General features: G+C 37.5%; 1 protein-coding gene across 3 annotated transcripts; it reads right to left on the bottom strand.

Annotated features, from left to right (window-relative positions):
* Positions 1 to 4,891: 4,891 nt before the first annotated feature.
* Positions 4,892 to 22,761, bottom strand: LOC131929097 (trypsin-like). 3 transcript variants are annotated; one of them, XM_059285311.1, is made up of 3 exons: positions 22,696 to 22,761; positions 6,497 to 6,629; positions 4,892 to 6,137 (listed from the first exon to the last, which is right to left on the bottom strand). In XM_059285311.1, the coding sequence occupies exons 2-3, from the start codon at positions 6,509 to 6,511 to the stop codon at positions 5,271 to 5,273; spliced, it is 882 nt and encodes a 293-aa protein (XP_059141294.1). In that variant the 5' UTR covers positions 6,512 to 6,629; positions 22,696 to 22,761; the 3' UTR covers positions 4,892 to 5,270. The 3 variants fall into 3 exon arrangements, with proteins under 3 accessions (XP_059141294.1, XP_059141276.1, XP_059141284.1); XM_059285293.1 differs by lacking the exon at positions 22,696 to 22,761 and adding an exon at positions 19,984 to 20,011; XM_059285301.1 differs by lacking the exon at positions 22,696 to 22,761 and adding an exon at positions 7,559 to 7,631.
* Between the last annotated feature and the right edge of the window lie 3,031 nt (positions 22,762 to 25,792).

Below are 25,792 nucleotides of genomic sequence, written 5' to 3'. Positions count from 1 at the left end.
TAATAAACCAACTGACCCCCTTCACAAATAAACCAACTGGCCCCCTTCACAAATAAACCAACTAACCCCTTCACAAATAAACCAACTGACCCCCTTCACAGATAAACCAACTGACCCCCTTCACTAATAAACCATTGACCCCCTTTACAGATAAACCAACTGACCCCTTCACAAATAAACCAACTGACTCCTTGTGATTCCTCCTAGACTTAATCGATCTAATTAAAATATTTGATAGCCCAATCGAGCTAAGGAAAAAAAATTGTTACTAAGTTTAGATTTTCATTTGACATCAAACAAACCTACCGGAAACAATCAACCAAATTATTAAGCATTATGGGCTTGGAATGGCAATCAACGCTCAGATTACGTTCATGACGAGATCTTCCGTAGCGGCAAACGTGAGAGCGTGCCGCGAGCATTTAAATCTCGAGGCTTCAACGCGTGATTCTGGTTCAAAGGTGAAGGCCATTGTCGAGTATTGATTAGTCTCCATTCAAAACATCCCCAGTGGGTCATGGCGTGACTCTCTAATCAATGATCGTATTTTGGTGAGATAAAAGCTGAGGAATTTTTTTTAATCATTACTATTTTATGCTCAGCCCTACCTTTAGGTTAGTAGGAGAAAAAAAAATTCGATTTAAGGATTAAAGTTCGCTTTCTAATCGAAATATACGATTAGTCATTGTGTTGACAGAAGTGTTCTGGGGGTTGGGGTGGTTGAGAACGTGATTGTTTGGATCGCGTTTTTTTGTTGTTGTTTAGATCTGGTATGTGAAAATAACAAAAAAAATCTATTGTTATGCCTCGCTGTGTTAAGGTTTGCACGCCGCAATAGTGCAGCCCCAATGTTGAAAAGAGATAAGAAATAGGGTATAAATAGTAAGAATACCGGGGCTAAGACATTACCCCCCCCCCCACACACACACAGCCAATTAATTACCCCCCACTCATCACTGCCCTCAAGTCAATTAACACCCATCCCCACCCCCCCCCCCCCCCCCACCCCCACCCCATAATGATTATTTTTCTATAGAGAGTTCACATGCTACTTGCACGGTCTAACCTTAATCTTACCCTAACCCTAGCTCTAATAGTAAGCCTAACATGTTGTAATACTGTTAGGATTAGGAGGGGGTGGGGGTAATATCAAGGATGACAAAGAGGTGGAGGTAATCTTAATCCAAGTAACTTACGGTTGCGTAGCAAGGATTTTCGGGCCACTATGCAAAAATTATTATTGGGCCCCTACGTTAATCAGTAACTTGTGTATTTATACGGTATAATTATGTAGTACCCCGTAGAGTAAAATACATTGGATTTTATATCACTTTTATGAAAAACAAATTAACTGTAAGCCTGTAACCTTTAAGTAACCTAACACAGTAGCTTCACGAGGCGGGGGACTCACAATTTAGGCGTGACACTATGACAAAAACTCAAAAAATTTACAGTTCAAACTGTTTTATTCAGTTAAAATAATGAAATATTATGGAGAGAGGGTAACACTCCACCGGTAATGCAAAAATTGTTAGACGGGGTGGGGTCGACACTCACTAAACGCACCGGGTGATATCAAACCTTGTGACGCCACTAACCAAATAAAAATATTAAAAAGTCGCTCATGATTTATTTAGGTTTGCTTTTTATTCTTTCTTATAAGTTTGCAAAGTGATTAATATGTTCCCTGAAGTCCATTTTAGCTGCTTCTGTATGTTCGATACTTAGGATGGCGAAGTTACTGACCCAAAGGGCATATCTACAACTTGTTCCATGACATCGTCATAATGGAGAGACTTTGGGCGCCCAACTGTGTACTACTGCCGAGGCGGCTGGAGGACACCCCTTATTTTCTTTAGCCATTGATTATAGTAGCCCTCCGTATCCCTAGGGCATGGCGCTCATTAAAACAAGTGTATGCGCCGTAGTGCTCACGGGGGGGGGGGGGGGGAAGCCCGGGACGCTGACAGATGCACCTGTGCAGTTTGACCGTTTAATTAAGCAGTAACCCTGATCCCTTGTGCAGGACACCCAATCAACTGCCCCAGGTGCTAAGAAAGATGATAAGAAACTCTGGGTGGCAAACCGAACCGCCTTACGGTCAAGGGGCAGCCCTCCTAACGAAATTTAAAAAAAAAAATTAATGGTAGAAAATTTTGCAGGAGTCATGGCGTCTTTCTGGCTTTTCTTCGAGTGGGAGGCAGTGCTTCTCATGTGTGGGGTTGTGGTAGGAAATATCACGTTCAGTAGAGGTTTGTCTGGATTATTCTAAACGACTTACTAATTTTCCTTGTGCAAATGGATCATTTTTGTATTAATGCATAAAGGACAATGAGAAAAACAAACAAAAATCTTTAAGTAGCGGCATATTGATTAGAGATAAATTAGATCAACAAACAAATTGTGATTAAGGTTAAAACTAGAAAAACATTGACAAGTTTTCTACTTAGCTTGTTGTGAAAATACTGTCCAAGGCTCAATTGTAATCCTGGATGGATGGAATTTAGGTGAGGACAGAGAATGGAGAGGGGAGGGGGGAGTGTAGGTTTGTGGCGGTGGGGTAGAGAGTTTTTAGCGATGCGTATAAATTTGAGGGTGCCGTTTGATAATCTCACAAAATAGTCAATGTTCACGTTTATTTATAGGCTAATTCTCTCAACGGCTTGTCCGACAATGCAACAATGCATATAGTGTTATTAATACCGATGGGCCTTGTACACCCCCTCCCATGTAAGAAAGGTTTGGGGGACTTTTTGGATTTTTAAAAATTACTTCTACAGTAGAAAAGAAACTAAATTTTCGTTTTCTTTTTAAAATCATTTTTAAAGTACAAATATTAAAATTCCAATGTAAAAGTTTTTAAAAAAATTAAAGATGGCAAAAGGCCCCTATTTGCCTTGGGCCCCTATGCCTTGCTTACGCTAGCTTTACTGTAGCTACGCCACTGCAAGTAACGTGATCTTTATATGTCTTATGATTTCTAATGATCATAATTCCTCATTGATTTCCTCATTGCGAAGATTTCAAAATTTCAGTATCATTGATACATACTAAGAGAGCTGAATTTATTTCACCGTCTTATAAAACAGGCAAACTTCAGTTTATTTATTGTTAATCCTGTTATTTTCACATTTAGATCTAGACTTACTTAAACAAACAAATTTCTCTGAGTGAACCTAAATACTTTATTTTTTATATACATACAGCTCAGGCAATACGTCCTGTCTCTGACTCTACCTTTCGTTAACTGACTACATGTACACATCAATTACACATCACAGTAGACACAGTGAACACTCAAGGGGGGTAACCATGATATACATAGTACAAGGGACATAACAATCACAACAAGAAACATAACCCAAACCAGTTTAAACGAAAATAAAGCAGCGTAATCAACAAGCCCAATATAGCCCAACCAACCGGACGGCAGCCCAACCAACCGGACCGCAGCCCAACCAACCGAACCGTAGCCCAACCAACCTGACCGTAGCCCAACCAACCGGACCGCAGCCCAACCAACCGAACCGTAGCCCAACCAACCGGACCGTAGCCCAACCAATCGGACCGTAGCCCAACCAACCGGACCGTAGCCCAACCAACCGGACCGTAGCCCAACCAAACGGACCGTTGCCCTACCAAGCCTCCATAGCCCGACTATCTCGCACAACCGACCACAACTTAGCCTATCTTTTGAAAACTTAGTTATCCCTAGCTCTATTCTGCTCATCCTAGCCAATTCTAGCTTATTATATCCCATGGTTATTAGAATCCCCAAATCTAGCCTACACGAGTAGATTTTAAAACATGCTAATAAATTATAAATAAATCTTTCCTTCCCTGATTTTGTCAACTTAATTCTAACCTAAACTAGAGTTTTAGCATTCTAACGTGGTACAGATGATGGGTCTTATTTCTGTTTTGAGCGGAAACGACACAATTTAGTTTGCGCCCATGGACGTGTTTTTGTAGAGATCAGGTTATGTCTTGGTTGGAGAAGAATTCAAAATTCTCCAACAGAACACTCGTGTAAAAGCTAGGGGATATGTAGATTGGGACGGAGTGGTCTAGCGGTAGAGAGCTGGATTGCTAACCCGCAAGTCTCGAGTTAGAATCCGGGTTAAAGTCAATAGAACATCAATGAGTCCACCCAACTCTGATTGTCACAGAAACAAGTGAACTCTACTTCACTTGCCCAGGTTTGAAAGGGAATGTGATTTAATAAAGAGCCTAGGAGCTTGCTTGTTTGTTTTTTCCCCAACAAATCAGGATATTGATATAACCTTTGATAAACAGTAGCTGGTACGTTGAGTATAATTTTCGGCCAGTGTGAATAATGGGTTCATTCACGGTATACTTTGGTAAATAGTTTCATTGTTTTCTCGCTTCAATAAACGTATTACGAAATGAAGTGACAGAGCAGAGGCGTAGCGAGGGGGGGGGGACATATGTCCCCGGGCGCCGACCTTAGGGGGGGCGCCAAATTGAGAGTTTGAAGGGGGGCTGCAAATGAAAAGTTTGAGGGGGTGCAAATGAAAAGTTCGAGGGGGAGTGCAAATCGAAAGTTTGAGGGGGGGGGGGGGGTGCAAATTAAAAGTTCGAGGGGGGAGGGGGGTGCAAATCGAAAATTTGCTCCCGAGGGGGGCGCCAAGTTGAAAGTATGTCCACGGGCGCCGGGAAGGGTCGCTACGCCTCTGTGACAGAGTGAGACACGAAAATATTTATCTTATGTGGAACAAAGACATTTTCATAATATATTTTTTTATAATTTTTAATTTTTTTGAATAGAAAGTAAATGAATACAATTTTTTTTTGCCTAAAAGTAAAACTAAAATAAAAATAATCGAAGAAAAAAATTAAAACACTAAAGCATTAAACTCTATTTTTAACGGAATGACTCATACAGGAATGTCGGCGACTACAGAATTGTGTGTATCTTTAGTTTGTAGTGTAGCCAAAAAAAAAAACTACTTGAGTACATTCGAATTAACTTCAACTAGGAAAAAACAGTGTTTCTATGATTAAAAAATAAATGATTTAAGTATTTTATGTATAACGTGGTTTGTGCATCAGCTTTCTTCGACTTTGATCAAGTCACTGGGAGTAGATGGATTGTCCAAGAAAAGAATTTTAAAAAGAGGAAGAAGAAAAACAAAAGAGATCGCCACCCCACAGCTTAATCTCTGTGACAACTGCCTAAGTAATCAGACAGGCTGGATTTTTTAATCTACTCCTCGCGAAAACAATATTTTCAGATCCATACAAATGAGCTAGGCATTTTTTTTCATGCCGGCAATTATAGTGGGGACAGCCCTAGGCACAGCTGCATAAAAAGTTATATAACTTCCGTCCGATTTTGTAATACCGCGATTTACTCCAACTAAGTAGTAGCGTCCATTCTTCAAGCAGCTCAATGGACCTCCTGAGTCTCCATTAAAGGGGCCGGCGTACTCTCCAGTAGGGAACTCCACGGACTGTACACAGTAATAAAACCCTCTCCAACTTAAGTATCCCTTAAATGTTTGGGCAGCCTGGCACACGGTTTGGTTGATTATCCTGATCCGAATTTGCCTCAGCGTGGCGGGAATCATATCCTTCTCTCTAAATAACCCCCCCCAGCCTGTGGCAAAACAAGGCGTGGTATCCCAAACATTGTCTTCAGGCAAACAAATCGGCTGCACGGAGTCTGAAAAATTTAACGGTGAAGAGAGTTTGTAAACGGCGATGTCGCTAGACGGGTAGGTGAAATATTTGACAGTCCGGATCCTTTTACTCTTTTTAAAATTGACGTTTCCATAGCGGATTGAAACAACATTTTGTTTAGCACAGTGTTTCGCCGTCACGACCCATTCACGATGTATGATAGATCCTCCACAAAAGTAATGATTACCCTCCAACTTGATCTGCCAGGGCCAAGAATTGGCTGGAGCAAAGTGACCCTTGACGATCTGCTTTGATTGGTCGTTTTTAGACACGCCACAGTCGCCTTGATTTATATTCGGCGGCGAGTGTATGTTTTTGTTTAGAGGTGTCGATATGAATTTGGCGTGAAAGTCTTTCTCGTATTTCTTTAACGGCAATTGAGGAATTTCACAATATTGCGATTGTGTGGGCTCAACACAAAGTAGTAATAGTACCTGTCGACAAGAAAATTTGAATTCAAATTTAATCAAATCTCACACATCTAAATCTACTTGCTTAGATCCATATAAACTCTCTAGACACCATCAGAGAGTCCAGGGCGCACTGGGTCATTCGACCCCCGGGGCACCCAACGACGCGCCTGATTATATTACGTAATCGATTATATTCTTGTGCAGGCCATCCGCTGGAGAACTTTGGGAGATGACTCGCACCGTGCTGGACCAAGCCATATATATACATATATATATATATATATATATATATATATATATATATATATATATATATATATATATATATATATATATATATATATATATACAAAAGAAAGTATGATGCAAGTTAAAGTTACCACAAATGCTTTCATTTTTTTTTATGAATACAAACTAGACGTTTATCTCCGTAGTATCTGTACATAAGAACCTTGAAGTTTGTTGAGGAAGGCTTTTTGTTTTACTGACATGTTGACTGTTAATGACGAACACCTGAGAAAAAACAAGGATCTATATAATAGTAAGTTTTTAAAATAAACGTTACTCGAGGTAAAGCAAGTTGATGTTAGAATGTGATACACAATTTTATATTAGGTAAGGTAAGTTTGTGTTGTAATATATTAAAATGTGCTAGAAATTTTTTTTATAATTGACTGGATTGGAATATTACGCTACCACGGGGTAAAATGAGCTAGCATAGGCTGGATCGTTGTAGGCTGAGCGAGATTGGGATCAGAGTTTCTTCCAGGCATCTCTTCGGGGGGCTTCGCCCCCCCGAAAATTTTTTACCGCCCCCCGAACGAAATGAAATTTATATAATTTATATAGAAAATATATACTTTTAACAGTGTCCGCCCCCCCCCCCCCCCGAAGAAAGTCTACCGCCCCCCCCCCCGAAGATTTCAAGTGCCCCCCCGGAGAATAAAAGTCTGGAAGAAACACTGATTGGGATAGGATGAGATAGGGTTTGAAATGGTGAGATGGTTTGTGGTGGTTATGCTGGATTAAGTAGACCACGATACGATACATTAGGTTATGAAATGCTTTGTTTGGCATGGTTGCCTTTGTTTAGCTAATTTGGATTACGTTGTGTTAAGTAGGGTAGAAACGTTTCTGATTACTGAAATTGGAACATTACCCAGAAACAAATGAAATACAACCTAAATCCTAAATAATCCCAATTTAAATTTTCAATCTACAAATGCTATTCACAAGAGTTTGACTATAATCGGGTAGATCTACAAGCTATTTTTGTTTTTCTACTAAGCTAAGCTTAGCGTTACAAAAAAAGTTTTAAAAAATTATAGATAAACAATTTCTTTTTGCATTCGATGCTAAGTTCACGACAACTGTTTATCTGATTATAACTGCATTAATATGTTTGTTTTTTTCAAACACGCACGAAGAATTTGTTATCCAACCTGCAAAATCAAATATCATTCTCTTTTTGTAGACGTGATCTTGTCTAGGCTTTAACAAAAAAAAACAACAACAACATCCGGTTGCCAAAGTAATGGAAGTTAATAACTTAGTGCCAAATGGTGCACTTTCGCATTAAGGAAAATTTGAATCTACTCAAAAGCTTAAAAAGCCTTTTTTACTTTCTCGTATATACGAAGTATAGAGAAAGTCTTGTAATCGTGCAAAAAAAAAAAAATCGAGATTTTTACAAATCTCTACGTTTTACACCTCACTGATACGGAAAAAACATAATTTTGCAATCTTGTCCGTATGTCTGTGTGTCTGTCTGTGTGTCTGTCTGTGTGTCTGTCTGTCCGTGTGTAAACACGATAACTTGAGTACCGTTACAGCTACGTTGATGAAATTTCATACACAAGTATTTTATCAAAATCGTAGATCCGTATCAACTTTTGAGCGATTTCCGATAACCGGAAGTGGTACTTTTCCTACTTTGAATTTTCAAAAGCCTATAACTTGAGTACTATTTCAGATAGATAAATGAAATTTCACATGTAAGTAAAAGATCTAATTCTCTACCTTCTGTTAAATTTTGAGTAATTTCCGTTGACTGGAAGTAGTAATTTACGCTACTTTCGATTTCTCAAAAAACTAATATAAATTTTAAAAGTACTAATAATATTGCGCACCATTATGCGCTTTTTTATTTGGCGTTCACTTGGTGTGCAATTAATTTGTCTACGAAATTTTATTCTATTTTTAAAACTTAAAGTATTTAAAATGGATTAAAAATCATGTCTATAGCCCGAGTTCCCACCCCCTGTTATTTTATATAAGAATATTCGAGAAAGTTTAGGGGAGATCACTCCCGGTTTATTAGAAAGATGTAAGCCTAATAAAATAAACCGGTAGTGATCACCCCTAAACTTTCTCGAATATTTTTACTTTCTCGTATATACGAAGTATAGAGAAAGTCTTGTAATCGTGCGAAAAAAAAAAAACAAATCGAGATTTGTAAGATTTTTACAAATCTCGACGTTTTACACCTCCGTGATACGGAAAAAAACATAATTTTGCAATCTTGCCCGTATGTCTGTGTGTCTGTCTGTGTGTTTGTGTCAAATTTTGAGTAATTTCCGTTGATCGGAAGTACTAGTTTACGCTATTTCCTTTTTCTCAATAAACGCATGTAAATTTAAAAAGAACTTATAATATTGCGCACTATTATGCACATTTTCTTTTGGCGTTCGCTTGATGCGCAATTCTTTTTTCTACGAAATTCTATTCTATTTTAAAAAGTTTAAGTAATTAAAAATCATGTCTATATTCCGAGTTATATAAGAATATTCGAGAAAGTTTAGAGGAGATTACTCCCGGTTTTTCATATAATACTACGGGGGATGGCAACTCGCGATATAGACATGATTTTAAATAAATTTTTAATTACTTAAACTTTATACCAACTCTGATTTTAAAAACTTACATTATGCTGTAAGATTTTAACATTTATGATGACAGTATATTTAATTCAGATTGTAGAGAATTTTTTTTTTGTAAAAATGAATTAAATTAAGTTTTATTTTATTACATACTAAAGTAATTAGTAATATGTTTTGACATTTACTATTAAATTTGGAGAAATATACATATTTATATTAAGAGAGTGATTATTTCCCATAGTTCGTTTGTCTTAATATTTTAGGAATCATTATTTCAAATTGTGTTTTAACAAGGATTAAAAAACAGATTATGTTGCGTTCATTGTGTGCATCTTTTTACTTTCTCCTATATACGAAGTATAGAGAAAGTCTTGTAAGCGTGCAAAAAAAAAACAACAAAACAAATCGAGATTTTTATAAATCTCGACGTTTTACACCTCACTGATACGGAAAAACATAATTTTGCAATCTTGTCCGTATGTCTGTGTGTCTGTCAGTGCGTGTGTCTGTCTGTCTGTGTGTAAACACGATAACTTGAGTACCGTTACAGCTAGGTTGATGAAATTTCATATATAAGTATTTTATCAAAATCGAAGATCCGTATCAACTTTTGAGCGATTTCCAATAAACGGAAGTGGTACTTTTTCTACTTTGAATTTTTCAAAAGCCTATAACTTGGGTACTATTTAGGATAGATAAATGAAATTTGATATGTAAGCACATTTTGTTTTGGCGTTCGCTTGGTGCGCAATTCTTTTTTCTATGAGATTCTATTCTATTTTTAAAAGTTTAAGTAATTAAAAATCATGTCTATATTCCAAGTTATATAAGAACGAGAAAAATTGCCCGTTGAGGAAGGATACAACGGGCGCTAGGTTGATAGTGCTGTCTATTTTCTCTAAACTAAAACCACCCCCACACCCCCCAAAACATGTCTACGTCCCAATCAACGAAATATAATTATATACTTTTTCCAGTTACCGCCCCCTCCCAGAAAATTCTACCCCCCCCCCCCCCCGAAAATTTCAAGTAGCCCCACCCCTCTCCGGGGAGGAAAAAGTCTGAAAGAAACACTGGTCGCATTTGTAAATGATACAAACTAAAGGAAGAACATGGGCGGGGCTTCGCCCCTACCGGAAGAGATGCATAAAAAAAACCTGTGCACGCTTAACACTTTTTAGATTAGAAAATGTTCCTCCCTCCGGGGAGGAAAAAGTCTGAAAGAAAGACTGGTGTCGCGCTTAGCCACTACCCGAAGAATTGAATGAAAGAAACTCTGCACGCAAACCACTTTTTAGATTAGACACATGAATTAGGCGGTAATTTTGTTATAGAGTATCGATGAAGACATTTCTTTTGAGTTGGGGAGGGGGGGGGGGGAGCAGACGCTCTTACGAGGGGGTGGGGCTTCGCCCCTACCCGAAGAATTGTTTGAAAGAAACTCTTCACGCAAACCATTTAGATTAGACAAAATTGCCTTTTTATTCAATGTTTACTCGAGAATCAATGACGTAACATTACTGTGTGCACTCTCCGGCTTGAGATTATTTTTTACTACATGCTAAATGTGACGTCATATTTCGTTTTCGTCTTACTGTGAAAGTTTTTAAGTTGCTTGTGTTTTCTCTAGAGCGTTCTTGTCAGATAGATACATAGATACACAGATAGATACACAGACAACGAAACTATTATAAAGTATATTCGAAAAAAGTTTTGGGGAGATCACTCCCAGTTTATTTTATTTTATTTAGAGTGATAAATTGTTTTATTTTGTCGGCAAACATTGCGTGTTTTTACAAGCTTTTATTTAAATCACTTCCTCTAGACTGACGACAGTTATTTAAATAGTAGTCTATAATTTATTTTCTACTTTTTAGTGCATTTTTTATGAATTTGTTTTACAAGCTTTTATTTAACTTGCTTCCTCTGTCGTCAGTCTGTCTAGATCGAAACGCCCGTGCGAAATTGCCGACCCCTCTAACTGACAGATACGGTTCGTAATTGGTACGTGAGTCACAGTAGCGTACGCAGGGGGGGGGGGGGAGCAGGGGGAGCGGCCGCTCCCCCTCTGGCCATTTTCAGCATAGTGGCGCCTTTTTGGAAATTTTTAAACAAGTTATAAACTATGATATTTGTTAGAAAAATTATTTTCGGTTATCACGTCTATGTAAATCACAAGATTTGTTTTCATGCAGCAATTAAGCATAATAGTAATAGACTAGTAGAGTCTAATTTTACAACACGTGTTAGCAGCTGTATCAGTTTGTCATTCTAAAAATAACCATTACGATGCATTGAACTGTTTAAAAAACCTCTACGGGTAGTACCACTTGGCAAGAGGGGTGTAAGTTTAAGGCAACTGTATAATGTATTTGTTTACAAATAATTGAATTAGAAAATGTTATAAATAAAACTTCACACATAATTAATTAATATACACAGTTTGAATCGTGTAATTCATTTTTGAAATTACAATAGAGACACAAATTCAACTGATGTGGCACCTCTATTTAAATTTACTTATGGCTGAACTTCGTAGCGATGGGGAAATTTTGACAAGATCAACAACGTCATCACGATGAAGTAGTAGTATTAATACAGCTTGGGCGATAGTGATTACGATTACAAATTAAATGAAACAGTATCGACTTTATATTAATTATTATTTTAGTTTACTAGATCTAGATCTATATTAAATTTGAATAATGCTATATTTTGTATTAAAACACAACAACTCAACTTAAGCTAACACTGATCGCACAGTTAATTATCCGCTCAGCTCAATGGAGGTAGCGGGTTAGGGGGTTACACCCCCCCCCCCACCCATGGACCCCTCTATAAAAAATATCTATTTCTGAATCACTATACATGTGTAATTGAATATGTATGTTTTAAACAGTCATCTAAAACTCTGGGTTGGATAATTGATCTAAAGTGACCGGACAATGGTTAATGAAGTTGAACCCCCCCCCCCCCACTCACCCCGAACTGATCTGTTAAGTACATTTGGGAAAACGCGTAATGATGTACCAAAGAACATGCCGCCAGAATCATAGCTTTTGAAACGTAAATCTCTGTGAATATTTTTTTGTGTGCAATTACCAGTAAAAAGTGTGTGAGCAATACAGTTATCTAACCCACACCTTATCATTATGTTAAAAAAATGATCTTTAAAGAACACAAAAAGTCAATAGCTAATCAAAAAATGTGTGATCAGAAATGCAAAGATCAATATTTTAGTTGTATGTAGGCTTTTATTCGAATGTTTTACATTAATATTGAAAAGCTTGATTTTATACCAACTCTGATTTCAACAACTTTCATTATGCTGTAATACTTTAGCATTTATGATGTCAAAATATTTAATTCTGATTGTAGACAAGATAGGCCTACTTTTGTAAAAACCGAATAGTGTTAGGCTACTTTATTAAATTAGTAACTATTTATTTATTTTGATATTTATAATTAAATGTGTAGACATATACATATTTATATTAAGAGAGGGATTATTTCCAATATTTCACTTGTCTTAATTATTGTCCAAGGAATTATTATGTAATTATTTTTTTTACAAGGATTACAAGACGTATAATGTTGCATTCATTGTTTTTTGTTGTAGTGTGTGTATATTTGATTTTATGTTTTTTGTTTAAAGTGATATTTTTTTTTGTTTTGTCGGCCAACATTTTTTGTATTGTCGGCCTACATCGTGTTTTTTTTTCAGAGTGCTACTTTCAATTTATTTTACAACGTAGCAAAGCAATAACATACAGCTAGTGTATATATATATATATATATATATATATATATATATATATATATATATATATATATATATATATATATATATATATATATATATATATATATATATATATATATATATATATATATAAATATATATATATATAATTTCGGCGCCTTTTTCTGCTATTTTCGCTCCCCCTACAACGAAAACCTGGATACGCCTCTGGTGAGTCAAGACATGAAGACAATGCATTGTGGCATTCAATTTGACTTAATTGGTCGCCTAATTCCTTTTTTATTCATTAGTTAAAATTAGGACCGAATTAGTAGGCAGTTCTATCCACACGTGTTATCACGGCCATCTTGGGCGCGGACCGAGACGGGGGGCTCTACGACAAAAGCGCGTCATCACGTTCAATAGGCGTGCAATGGTTTTTAGTCGGGTCAGCAGTCTAGTTCTTTACCACTAGACTACGCCATCCCATAATACTTTACTGAAACTTTAGCTATAAACTTGACCACAGACCAGTAGCGTACGCAGGGGGGGAGCAGGGGGAGCGGCCGCTCCCCCTCTGGCCATTTTCAGCAAAGTGGCGCCTTTTTGGAAACTTTATAAACTCAAAGTTTTAAACAATAATATTTGTAAAAAAATATTTTTGGTCGGCAGAACTATGTAAACCACAAGACTTCTTTTCATGCAGCAATTAAGCATTATTTAACTAGTCTAGTAGTGTCTATGTTTACAACACGTAGTAACAGCTGCATCAGTTTGCCATTCTAAAAAAAAAACCATTACGATGCATTGCAATGTTTAAAAAACTCTACGGGTAGTACCACATGGCAAGAGGGGTGCTAAGTTTAAGGCAACTGTATAATGTATTTGCTTACGAATAATTGAATTAGAAAATGTTATACATAAAAGTTTCCCTTTCAAACCCGACGGTCTAAGGGGCAAGTGATGTAGAATTCACTTGTTTCTGTGACCTCGGAGTATGAAGAGATAGTGTGGTCAGCACTATGCCCAGCCGTCTTTACTTTCCCTAACGTGAGTTAGGTACCCATCAGTTGGGTGGACTCAGGGACGGTCTGCTGACTTGAACCCGGATTCGAACTCGAGACTTACGGATTAGCAGTCCAGCTCTCTACCGTTAGACCACTCCGTCCCCTATATACATGAAACTTCACACATAATTACTTTATATATACAGTTTGAATCGTGTGATTATTTTTTTAAAAATTACAATATAGAAATAAATACAACTGATGTGGCACCTCTATTTAAATTTACTTATGAGCAAACTGAGTAGTGGTGGGGAAATTTTGACAAGGCCAACAACGTCATCACGATGAAGTATTAGTATTCTTACAGTTTGGGCGATATTGATTACGATTACAAATTATATGAAACAGTTACAACCCCCCCCCCTCCCCCATGGACCCCTCTGTAAAAACAAATTGTCATAATACCACTGCTACTTATTTAAATCAATTTCTATAATATATATTTGTGTAATATATATTTGTGTAATATATGTATTTTTGAACAGTCATCTAAAAACTTAAGCTATGTTCACTCTGAGTTGGTTATCTCCCCCCCCCCCCCACACCTCACCACCACAATTGTGTAGAGCGACATTAATGTCACATCTAGGTATACACTGGGTTGGATAATTGACCTAAAGTGACCGGACAGTGGTGAATGAAGTTGAAACCCCCCCCCCCCCCCGAACTTATCTGTTAAGTACATGTAGAAAAACGCGTAATGATGCACCAAAGTACCATGCCGCCAGAAAATTAGCTTTTTAAACGTAAAACTCTTGTGAATATTGTTTTTGCAATTACCAGTGAAAAGGTGTGTGATCAATACAGTGATCTAACCCATACCTATCACTATGTTAAAAAATGATCTTTATAGAACATAAAGAAGCAGTAGTTAGTTAAAAATATATGATCTGAACTAAAAGAGCGATATTTAGTTTAATGTAGGCTGTTATTCCGAATGTTTTTCCATTGTATCGAAAAGCGTGGTTTTATACCAACTCTGATTTTAAAAACTTTCATTATGCTGTAATACTTTAGCATTTATGATGACGATATATTGAAGTCTGATTATAGACAAAAACATTTTGTAAGCACGAATGGTGTTAAACAATTTGATTATATTCTAAAGTAATTATTTATTTGTTATGACATTTATAATTAAATGTGTAGATATATACATATTTATATTAAGAGAGTAACTATTTGCCGTATTTCACTTGTCTTAAATAATTTCCCAGGAATTATTATGTAATAATTTTTTAAACAAGAATCACAAAACAGATTGTGTTACGTTCATTGTTTTTGGTTGTAGTGTGTGTATATTTTTGTTTTGTTTAGATTTATACAATTTTTGTTTTGTCGGCCTACATTGTGTGTTTTTTTCTTATTTCTTCAGAGTGCTACTTTCAATTTATTTTACATCATAGCGAAGTAAAGACATACAGCTAATAATTATATATATATATATATATATATATATATATATATATATATATATATATATATATATATATATATATAATACACGTATATAGAACGTGTTAAAAATTCAGCGCCTTTTTTTGCTCTTTTCGCTCCCCCTACAACGAAAACCTGGATACGCCTCTGCCACAGACTAAATAGTATTAATGTCTTCGGTTAAAGAAGTGTTAAAGATTTGTGCTCTATGATATGTGTTCAGCTAATTGTGGCAATTTTTGGATTGTAACTAAAACATCAGTAAATGTGACACGTATAGTAAAACTAATCATATTATTAAAGAAAAACTGTTTTTCAAATTGTGTATCATAAATATATATGTTGCTACGCTATATTGTCTTAACATGCGTATAACTCGTTAACACTAAAAAGTATAAAATAATAAATACATAAAATAATAAATACATAAAAACATTTATAATTACAAACTTTTATAAATGCACTGAAAAGAAGATATAATAATAAGTATTTAAACAAGCGGTCCACGTTTTTATTTATAGTTATACTAGCCGTCCCGGCCAGGCCCTGCTCTGGCCTCTGTGAAAAACCTATCAGTAAAGGACCTTGACATGTGTGTTGTTGTAATCAGCATATACCCGGCATTACCCACCCTAACCACAACCAACCAAAACCAAAACATAAAAAAAAACCGCGAACATAACACAAAAAATCACAACACAAACAAAAACAAAAACACAACACAACACAAACACAACACAACACAACACAAACTGGGACGGCTATATTAAAATTGTATATCTTCGTTTAGTTTGGTGCAGGTGTCTATAAAAGAGCTTTCTGAAACCTATCCGTAAAGAAACACGACATGTGTGTTTAATAATCGGAATATACCCGGCATTGCCAACCCTAACCACAACCAACCAAAACCAAAACAAAACTAAAGAAAGGAAACATAACATAAACGCAAACACCAATACAAACGATAAAACAAACCCAAACCCAACCACAAACACAAATAAAAAAAACACAAACGAAAACGAAAAAGAAAGAACGAAAACGAACCAAATCATAACGCAAACCCAACCACTAACGCAAACACAAATCGTACCATGCTGGGGCGCCGGTGGAATCGCCTGTTTCAGCTTAATAAACGACTATAATACCCCAAATTATTTATAGTCTTTTGCACTAACTTAAACAGACATAGGCGCCAAACAGAACACGGGAATGCCCGGAGCCCAAAATAACACACGGTCTGGGCGCCTGAGGACTCCCGTATTCGATTCACTTAAAGACTATAGTAACCTTTCTTATCCATACTCTATCGCACTGTTTAAAGCAAAATTATGCACCATAGCGCTCACATGATAGCCCAGGGCGCCAAATTGAACCCTGGTGTGGCGCCGGCGGACGCGCCTGCTTCAATTTAATGAACAACTATAATACTCAAAGCTTATCCGTAAACGGATAGAAATAAACATATAGGACATGTAGGACCTGGCTTATTAACTGTTATTGATTTAAAAAAATAATTAGTAAACAGTAAGTTCAGTGTATTGAATAAATAAAAGGCAGTATTAAAAATACCTACAACATTGCACTTAATCAATCCCCGCTAATTATGTAATTTTTTTTTCCTAACACCAAAACAAAGTAATAAAAAGTAAATTCTTTCTTCGCCCGATTTAATGGTTTTTTAAAGGGAAGTAACTGTGTTTTCCAATTTAAGGGACGTTATGAGAAGTAAAGGACAAAATGCAAATACATTTCAGACACAATTTTAGAAATTTTATTAACGTTGATACACTTTTTTAAAAATTTGATGTAATGTTCATAATTGAAAATTATTATTCTAAGTATATAAAATGAAAATTGTTTTTAAAGACTTTCAATAGTAATTTTTTAACTCATAAATTTAGACCATGAGCGCTTTAATAATCTAACAACTTGAATCCACAGGAATATCGTTTTTTTTTTTCGTTTTTTTTAAAAATATTCCTTTGTAATTCACTACAAACATTATACAAACATTTTACAGGAAAATTAAATTGATTAAAGGAAAAAAATAACGTCTACTCGATGAGTTTATCTTAGAGGATCTGTTTACTTGTGAATTTAACATAAACCGTTCACAAATTATTAATGTCTACAACTTAGGGAAACAAAGCGAATGGTATATCTCACTAAAATCTGATGAAATCTACAACTCTCTACATCTGGCAGTGATATGTGAACATTCAGATTATTGTAGTAGCATGTTGCTGTTGCATGTGGATAAAAATGGCCAGAGGGGTCACCTAAAACGGGTACCCCCTACCATTACCCAGAATATGATCACCAAAATTATGATTGAAATATCAGAACCAGACACAATTGTGTCAACTCTCAAAATTGGCAAAAGCGACAAGTGGGCAGTCGATTTCTGTCCTAACGCTCCCCTAAAGGACCTACCCCATTACATTGACCTAGAAATCGGTGGGGAAACCTACACCCTGTTACTACAACTCAACGGCAGGAGGTCGATATGCCCCCTTTGTGGCACGACCAAACATGGACCGGCCGCCTGCCGAAGCCCCTATGTAAGGGAGAGAGACAATATAATTCAATATATATATATATATAGACAACGACGGAAACTATTACGACATAGATCTTCTTATTGACGACAGCGAAGATGTGTCTGACGCCGCCGCTGGAATTGAACCAGCCCAAGAACCAGCCCAAAAATCAGCTACAGCTACAGCCCCCACAACAGAAGGTGAATGGACAAAAGTTCAGGGAAAAAGAAATAAGCTTTCACGGAAAAATAAAAAAAGATAGTTTACGAAGCAAAGAAAACGAACACATCACTGAAACCGACACAATCCAGAGCCCTACATGACCAACCCCAACACGCCCAACCACAAAGGACAATACAACAACAAAATGGAAAACCTTTACACCCCCTCCACTAATTCCAAAACAGACTAAGGCGGACCAGGTGTTAAAGGCAGACAGTGTTTCTTCCAGACTTTTTTCTCCGGGGGGGGGGGGGGCACTTGAAATTTTCGGGGGGCGGTAGACTTTCTTCGGGGGGGCGGACACTGTTAAAAGTATATATTTTCTATATAAATTATATAAATTTCATTTCGTTCGGGGGGGGGGGGGGGGGGGCGGTAAAATTTTTTCGGGGGGGGGGGGGGCTTCACCCCCCCGAAGAGATGCCTGGAAGAAACTCTGAAGGCAGAGTAAGTAACCTTACAATCATAACCCTCAACATACAAAGCACAAAATACAAAGACAAGTACGTAAGACAATTAATCGACAAACATAAACCTGACTTCATTTTACTACAAGAAACTAACTTCAAAAATAAATACACAGCAGACAAATTCACTCACAACTTAGGGTTAACTCAAGCACACCACAGCTACAGTTCACTAATCACGGGTAGCGGGTCAACAATTTTTAAAACATCAAACAAGTTCAACATAACAGACACGCACGCCGACTCTGAAGGAAAATTAGCAGTAGTTACAATCGAGGGACAAGGGGGAAAACTAAGCATAGTCAATGTACACGGACCACATAGACCCAAAGACAGTAAATTTTATGAAAACCTGGAACAATTATTTACTAACAGATACAACCAACATGACATCGTTTTGGCCGGGGACTTTAATTTCGTATAAGACAGATTAGACATTTTAGGACCAAAAGACATAATTCGAAACCGCTTAACCACAGACAAACCACACGCCGACTCAATCAACAACATTAAAACATATTTCAATTTAGTCGACACATACAGAGCACAATATCCACACACCATACAAACCACCAACGGAAGCAACACATCTGGGAATAGATTCCGTCTAGACAGAATTTACGCCCCATCAAACATGAAAATCAACAAAGTAGAACACCTATTCTCAACACTACAGTTTAGCGACCATACAGCAGTTCTGACAACTTTTAAAAATGAACAAACACAAAACAAACCAAAACACAAAACATATTGGAAATTCAATAATACACTTTTACTAGACGAGCGCTACATCAACACTATAAAAGACTTAATACAATTTTACACGCAGTCATCACCACAATTTAACAAAATCCAACATTGGGAAGATTTAAAACAAGACATTAAGCGGGTGTCTATTCAATATGCATGTAGCATTAATAGCGTAAGGGCCCACATAGAAACTAAACTAGAAAAACAACTAAGTATACTTAAAGGAATCAACAACAACAAAGAACAAATAGACTCAACAGAAACAGAACTTTCTCATCATGTTTTGAAAATCTTGGTTGGCACGTTCTTCTGAACCTTGACTTTGGCTATGCCTTGGTTTTCCTTGAACTAGTTGAAGTTCAGAATATTTTGGCAGCCACCTGGTATGTTTGTCTCTTGTTCTGACGGCACTTTTGGTCCATGTCGCATTGCATACAAATAAGAGCCAAACAATACGTTACTCAAAATGAAATCGCACCCAGAATAATGAAAATGCGATCACAACTTTGGTTAGATAGGACATTGGCCAGTACGCCCCGGCCAGTGCGCGAATTGGCCGGCCATTGTACGAAATGTGCTCTCAATTCTAAGCTCTTCGAGCTTTGGCGAAGAGAGCCGGCCAATGCACACATTGGCCGGCCAATATATATATATATATATATATATATATATATATATATATATATATATATATATATATATATATATATATATATATATATATATATATACAAAAGAAAGTATGATGAAAGTTAAAAGTTACCACAAATGCTTTCTTTTTTTATGAATACAAACTAGACGTTTTCACGTAGTATCTGTACATAAGAAACTTAAGGTTTGTTGAGAAAGTCTTTTTGTTTTACAAACAAGTTGACTGATACTGACGAAGACCTGAGAAAAAACAAGGATCTATATAATAGTAAGATTTCAAATTAAACGTTACTCGAGGTAAAGCAAGTTGATGTTAGAATGTGATAAACAATTTTATATTAGGTAAGGTAAGTTTGTGTTGTAATATATTAAAATGTGCTAGAACTCCTTAAAATGGACTGGATTTGTCTAGAATGGGGACTATTACGCTACCACGGGGTAGAATGAGCTAGAATAGGCTAGATCGTTGTAAGCTGAGCGAGATTGGGATAGGGTGAGCTAGGGTTTGAAATGCTGGTTTGTTTTGTGTACGGTTATACTGTATTAAGTTTTGATAAGTTGTGCAAGGTTGTGTTACGTTAGTTAAAGCAAGTTTATATTAGCATATAATTGACACATTAAGGTAAGTTTGTGTTAAAATGAATTAAGATGTGTTATAATATCTTATAGTGTTTTTATAACGGACTGGAGTAGGATGAGAAAGATTGAAGAAGGGATTTAGCGAAATGATGGGCTGGGTTGTGTTTTACAATACATAACACACGGGGGTTACTACACAGTAGGGTAAACTCAACTCACACACGCACTTTCCCCTAACTTCGAGACTATTCTACCCTATTCTACCCTGACCGCAAATGACCCGTAACACTACACCCCACCTAAGTATTTGTAGTAATAACTACCATAACTGACTAACAAATCCTAGCTAATTAAAAAAATACACAAAGCCTTTCATTCGCATACACTAGTACACAAGTTAAAAATATACATTCCAAAGAATGTATATGACAGATTGTATATACAATGGAATACATAATGAAAATATACAGAACTGCTAACAACATGGATTATACATTAAACTACTAATCAGCCTCTTTAAAAAAATACATCATTTGAATTTAACTAAACACACAGACTGCTTCAATTTCGAGCTAGCACATTACATTCGCGTAAGTAACAAAAAAAAATCATACGCACTCAGTTGCATCGTACCAAATCTAAGAACTTTCCACACCAAAATTGTAGAGTCTACCCTGAGCGCTCTCTGGCTACACTGGTTTATGCTCCTACCCATATCTCAACCATTCTACATCACAAAAATTTGAGTCTACCATTTGCGCTCTCTGGCTACAATGGTTAATGACTCACTCGCTTCAATAAAACCTTTAACATCACACAACCAATTTATAACTCACAGTCGATGTTTTTACATACTATGCCAAACAGCTACAGCTTCGGGAAACCGTCAGGACAGCATCTGGCGACCGTCAGGACAGCATCTGGCGACCGTCAGGACAGAATCAGACGACCATCAGGACAGCATCATGCGACCGTCAGGATAGCATCAGGCGACCGTTAGGACAGCATCTGGCGACCGTCAGGACAGCATCAGGCGACCATCAGGACAGCATCATGCGACCGTCAGGACAGCATCTGGCGACCGTCAGGACAGCATCAGGCGACCATCAGGACAGCATCAGGCGACCGTCAGGACAGCATCAGACGACCGTCAGGACAGCATCAGACGACCGTCAGGATAGCATCAGGCGACCGTTAGGACAGCATCTGGCGACCGTCAGGACAGCATCTGGCGACCGTCAGGACAGCATCAGACGACCGTCAGGATAGCATCATGCGACCGTCAGGACAGCATCATGCGACCGTCAGGACAGCATCTGGCGACCGTCAGGACAGCATCAGACGACCGTCAGGATAGCATCATGCGACCGTCAGGACAGCATCAGGCGACCGTCAGGACAGCATCAGGCGACCGTCAGGACAGCATCAGGCGACCATCAGGACAGCATCAGGCGACCATCAGGACAGCATCAGGCGACCGTCAGGACAGCATCAGGCGACCGTCAGTACAGCATCAGGCGACTGTTAGGACAGCATCTGGCGACCGTCAGCACAGCATCTGGCGACCGTCAGGGCAGCCTCCAGTCTTTGCTTCTACTTGTTTCTTACTGGCCACCAGTTGTTACGTCCCGGTTAGTTTCGAATTCAAGAACGACTCGGGTTAACGTTCAATACGTTTACTCGGTCTCACATATTCACATTACAGAATAGCCCTAGAATAAACAACCACCAACTAACCGCTGCTCTTCACAACCGTTCACTCGCGCTTTTATACCCGCATTCGACCTTGGAAATCAACTCACACACGCACTTTCCACTAGTTCTAGACTATTCTATCCCATTCTAATCTGACCTCACAATGATCCGTAACAGTAAACCTAAGCTGGGATATGATGCACTAGGTTAGGTTTGGTAGTCCTACGTTTAATCACGATACGCTACATTAGGTTAAGTAATGCTTTGTTTGGCATGGCTGCCTTTGGTTTGATAATTTTTATTAAGTTGTGAAATTTAACGTTGTGTTAAATAAAAAACTACAAATGTTGTCTACAAGAGTGACTACAATCTGCTTTTTATGTTTTTCTACTAAGCTAAACTTAGGGTTACAAAGAAAAAGTTCTAAAAAAATATATAGATCTAGATATCTTTTTGCATTCGATGCTAAGTTCACAACAACTGATTATCTCATTATAACTGCACTAATATGGGTTTTTTTCAACACCGCACAAAGAATTTGTTATCCAACCTGCAAAATCAAATTTCATTCTCTTTTTGTAGACTTGATCTTGTCTAGGCTTTAACAAAAAACAACAACATCCGGTTGCCAAAATACTGGATGTTAACAACTTAGTGCCAAATGGTGCACTTTCGCATTAAGCAAAATTTGAATCTACTTAAGCTTTTAAACCCATTGAAAGATGTAAGCCTAATAAAAAAAATTCATAAAAAACGTTTTAATAACAAGCTTTTATGTAATGATGCACTAAAAAGTAGAAAATAAATTATAGACTACTATTTAAATAACTATAAAGAAAAGCGTAGGTCACTTTAGTATCTATTAATTTTAATTAATTCTACCTTTACTAATGTTAAGGAAGACACCCACGCTTTTCTTTATAGTTATTTAAATAGTAGTCTATAATTTATTTTCTACTTTTTAGTGCATCATTACATAAAAGCTTGTTATTAAAACGTTTTTTATGAATTTTTTTTTCAGTACTTTACATGTTTTATTTACAATAGAGTTAAATGACTAAAAACCATTGCGCGCCTACATCACGTTCAGTAGGCGCGCAATGGTTTTTGAACGCAGCCATTACGTGATGGCGCAGCTATTGAAGGTGATGACGCGTGTGGTGTGGTTGGCTAGACATGCCTACTAAATCGGTCCAAATTTTTATTAATTCATAAAAAATTAATTAGGCATCCAATTAAGTCAAATTTAGTTTCAGATTGCATTGTCTTCATGTCTTGACCCACGTGCCAAGTGTGAATCGTATCGGTCAAGTAGAACTGTCCGAATTTTCACTCCTGCGTTTCCGTCTAGACAGACAGACAGACTGTCGAGGAAGTGAGTTAAATAAAAGCTTGTAATAAACCGGGAGTGATCTCACCTAAACTTTCTCGAATATTTATATATAATACTACGGGGGATGGCAACTCGGGATATAGACATGATTTTAAATCAATTTTTAATGACTTAAACTTTAAAAAATAGAATAGAATCTCGTAGAAAGAAGAATGGTGGTTGTTGTGAATGGACTTTAGTATATGGAATGAGTTTGAGAGTATGTGTGTGGTTGAATGGGGTAAATAAATTTGTCGATGGTTTGAGAGTATGCGTGTAGTGGTATTAATAAAAGATTATGAATGCGTAAAAAAAGAATTAAGAATTTGACGTAAGAGAGTATGTGTTGGTTGTTAGGTGTATAGTAGAGAGTCAGTCTTAGTCTTGTTGTCGTCATGTGAGGATGTCTAGAAGTTGTCTCCCGTCTGCGTCTGTCGTCAATGTAGCTGTATATATTTTATATTAAAAAAAGATAGAACTATCGTATCGTCGTTCAGTATTCGCTATTCGATCGTCATCCTATATTGTTCAACGTTCAGCATCGATCCTGTACAGAAACTCGCTTTACAACAGTGGTGAACGCCAAACAATATGTGTATAATAGTGCGGAATACAGTGGCGTAGGCAAGGGGGTGTTTACAAATCTAGACGTTTTACGCCTCCATGAGTCGGAAAAACATATTTTTGCAATTTTGTCCGTGTGTCTGTGTGTATTTTATCAAAATCGTAGTTATCAAAATCGTAGATCCGTATCAACTTTTGAGCAATTTCCGATAACCGGAAATGGTACTTTTTCTAATTTGAAATTTTCAAAAGCCTATAACTTGAGTACTATTTCAGATAGATAAATGAAATGTCACTTGTAAGTAAAAGCTCTAATCCTCTACCTTCTATCGAATTTTGGGTAATTTCCGTTGACCGGAAGTAGTAATTTACGCTATTTCCAATTTCTCAAAAATCGCATGTAAATTTATAAAGTGCTAATAATATTCCGCACTATTATGCATATTTTGTTTAGGCGTTCGTTTGGTGCACAATTCTTTTTTCTACGAGATTCTACTCTATTTTAAAAAGTTTAAGTAATTTAAAATCATGTCTATATTCCGAGTAGTGTTATATAAGAATATTCGATAAAGTTTAGGGGAGATCACTCTCGGTTTATTTATTTCAAATTTGCGAAAATTTCCAAATTTCAATAACATTGACAAATAGGCTTACCAAGAGAGCCGAATTAAAGAAAAGCTAATCGTGTAATAACTCTCCTCCTAAATCACAATCAGTTGAAATTTTATTTCCCCATCTTGGAATGGATGGATGGATGGATGGATGGATGGATGGATGGATGGATGGATGGATGGATGGATGGATGGATGGATGGATGGATGGATGGATGGATGGATGGATGGATGGATGGATGGATGGATGGATGGATGGATGGATGGATGGATGGATGGATGGATGGATGGATGGATGGATGGATGGATGGATGGATGGATGGATGGATGGATGGATGGATGGATGGATGGATGGATGGATGGATGGATGGATGGATGGATGGATGGATGGATGGATGGATGGATGGATGGATGGATGGATGGATGGATGGATGGATGGATGGATGGATGGATGGATGGATGGATGGATGGATGGATGGATGGATGGATGGATGGATGGATGGATGGATGGATGGATGGATGGATGGATGGATGGATGGATGGATGGATGGATGGATGGATGGATGGATGGATGGATGGATGGATGGATGGATGGATGGATGGATGGATGGATGGATGGATGGATGGATGGATGGATGGATGGATGGATGGATGGATGGATGGATGGATGGATGGATGGATGGATGGATGGATGGATGGATGGATGGATGGATGGATGGATGGATGGATGGATGGATGGATGGATGGATGGATGGATGGATGGATGGATGGATGGATGGATGGATGGATGGATGGATGGATGGATGGATGGATGGATGGATGGATGGATGGATGGATGGATGGATGGATGGATGGATGGATGGATGGATGGATGGATGGATGGATGGATGGATGGATGGATGGATGGATGGATGGATGGATGGATGGATGGATGGATGGATGGATGGATGGATGGATGGATGGATGGATGGATGGATGGATGGATGGATGGATGGATGGATGGATGGATGGATGGATGGATGGATGGATGGATGGATGGATGGATGGATGGATGGATGGATGGATGGATGGATGGATGGATGGATGGATGGATGGATGGA

The sequence above is a fragment of the Physella acuta genome, unplaced genomic scaffold (assembly GCF_028476545.2).
Source record: "Physella acuta isolate Inbredline_101_S28 unplaced genomic scaffold, ASM2847654v3 ptg000094l, whole genome shotgun sequence".
Taxonomy (NCBI): domain Eukaryota; kingdom Metazoa; phylum Mollusca; class Gastropoda; family Physidae; genus Physella; species Physella acuta.
The sequence above is the reverse complement of the archived record's forward strand: the minus strand, read 5'-3'. Positions and strand labels throughout refer to the sequence as shown.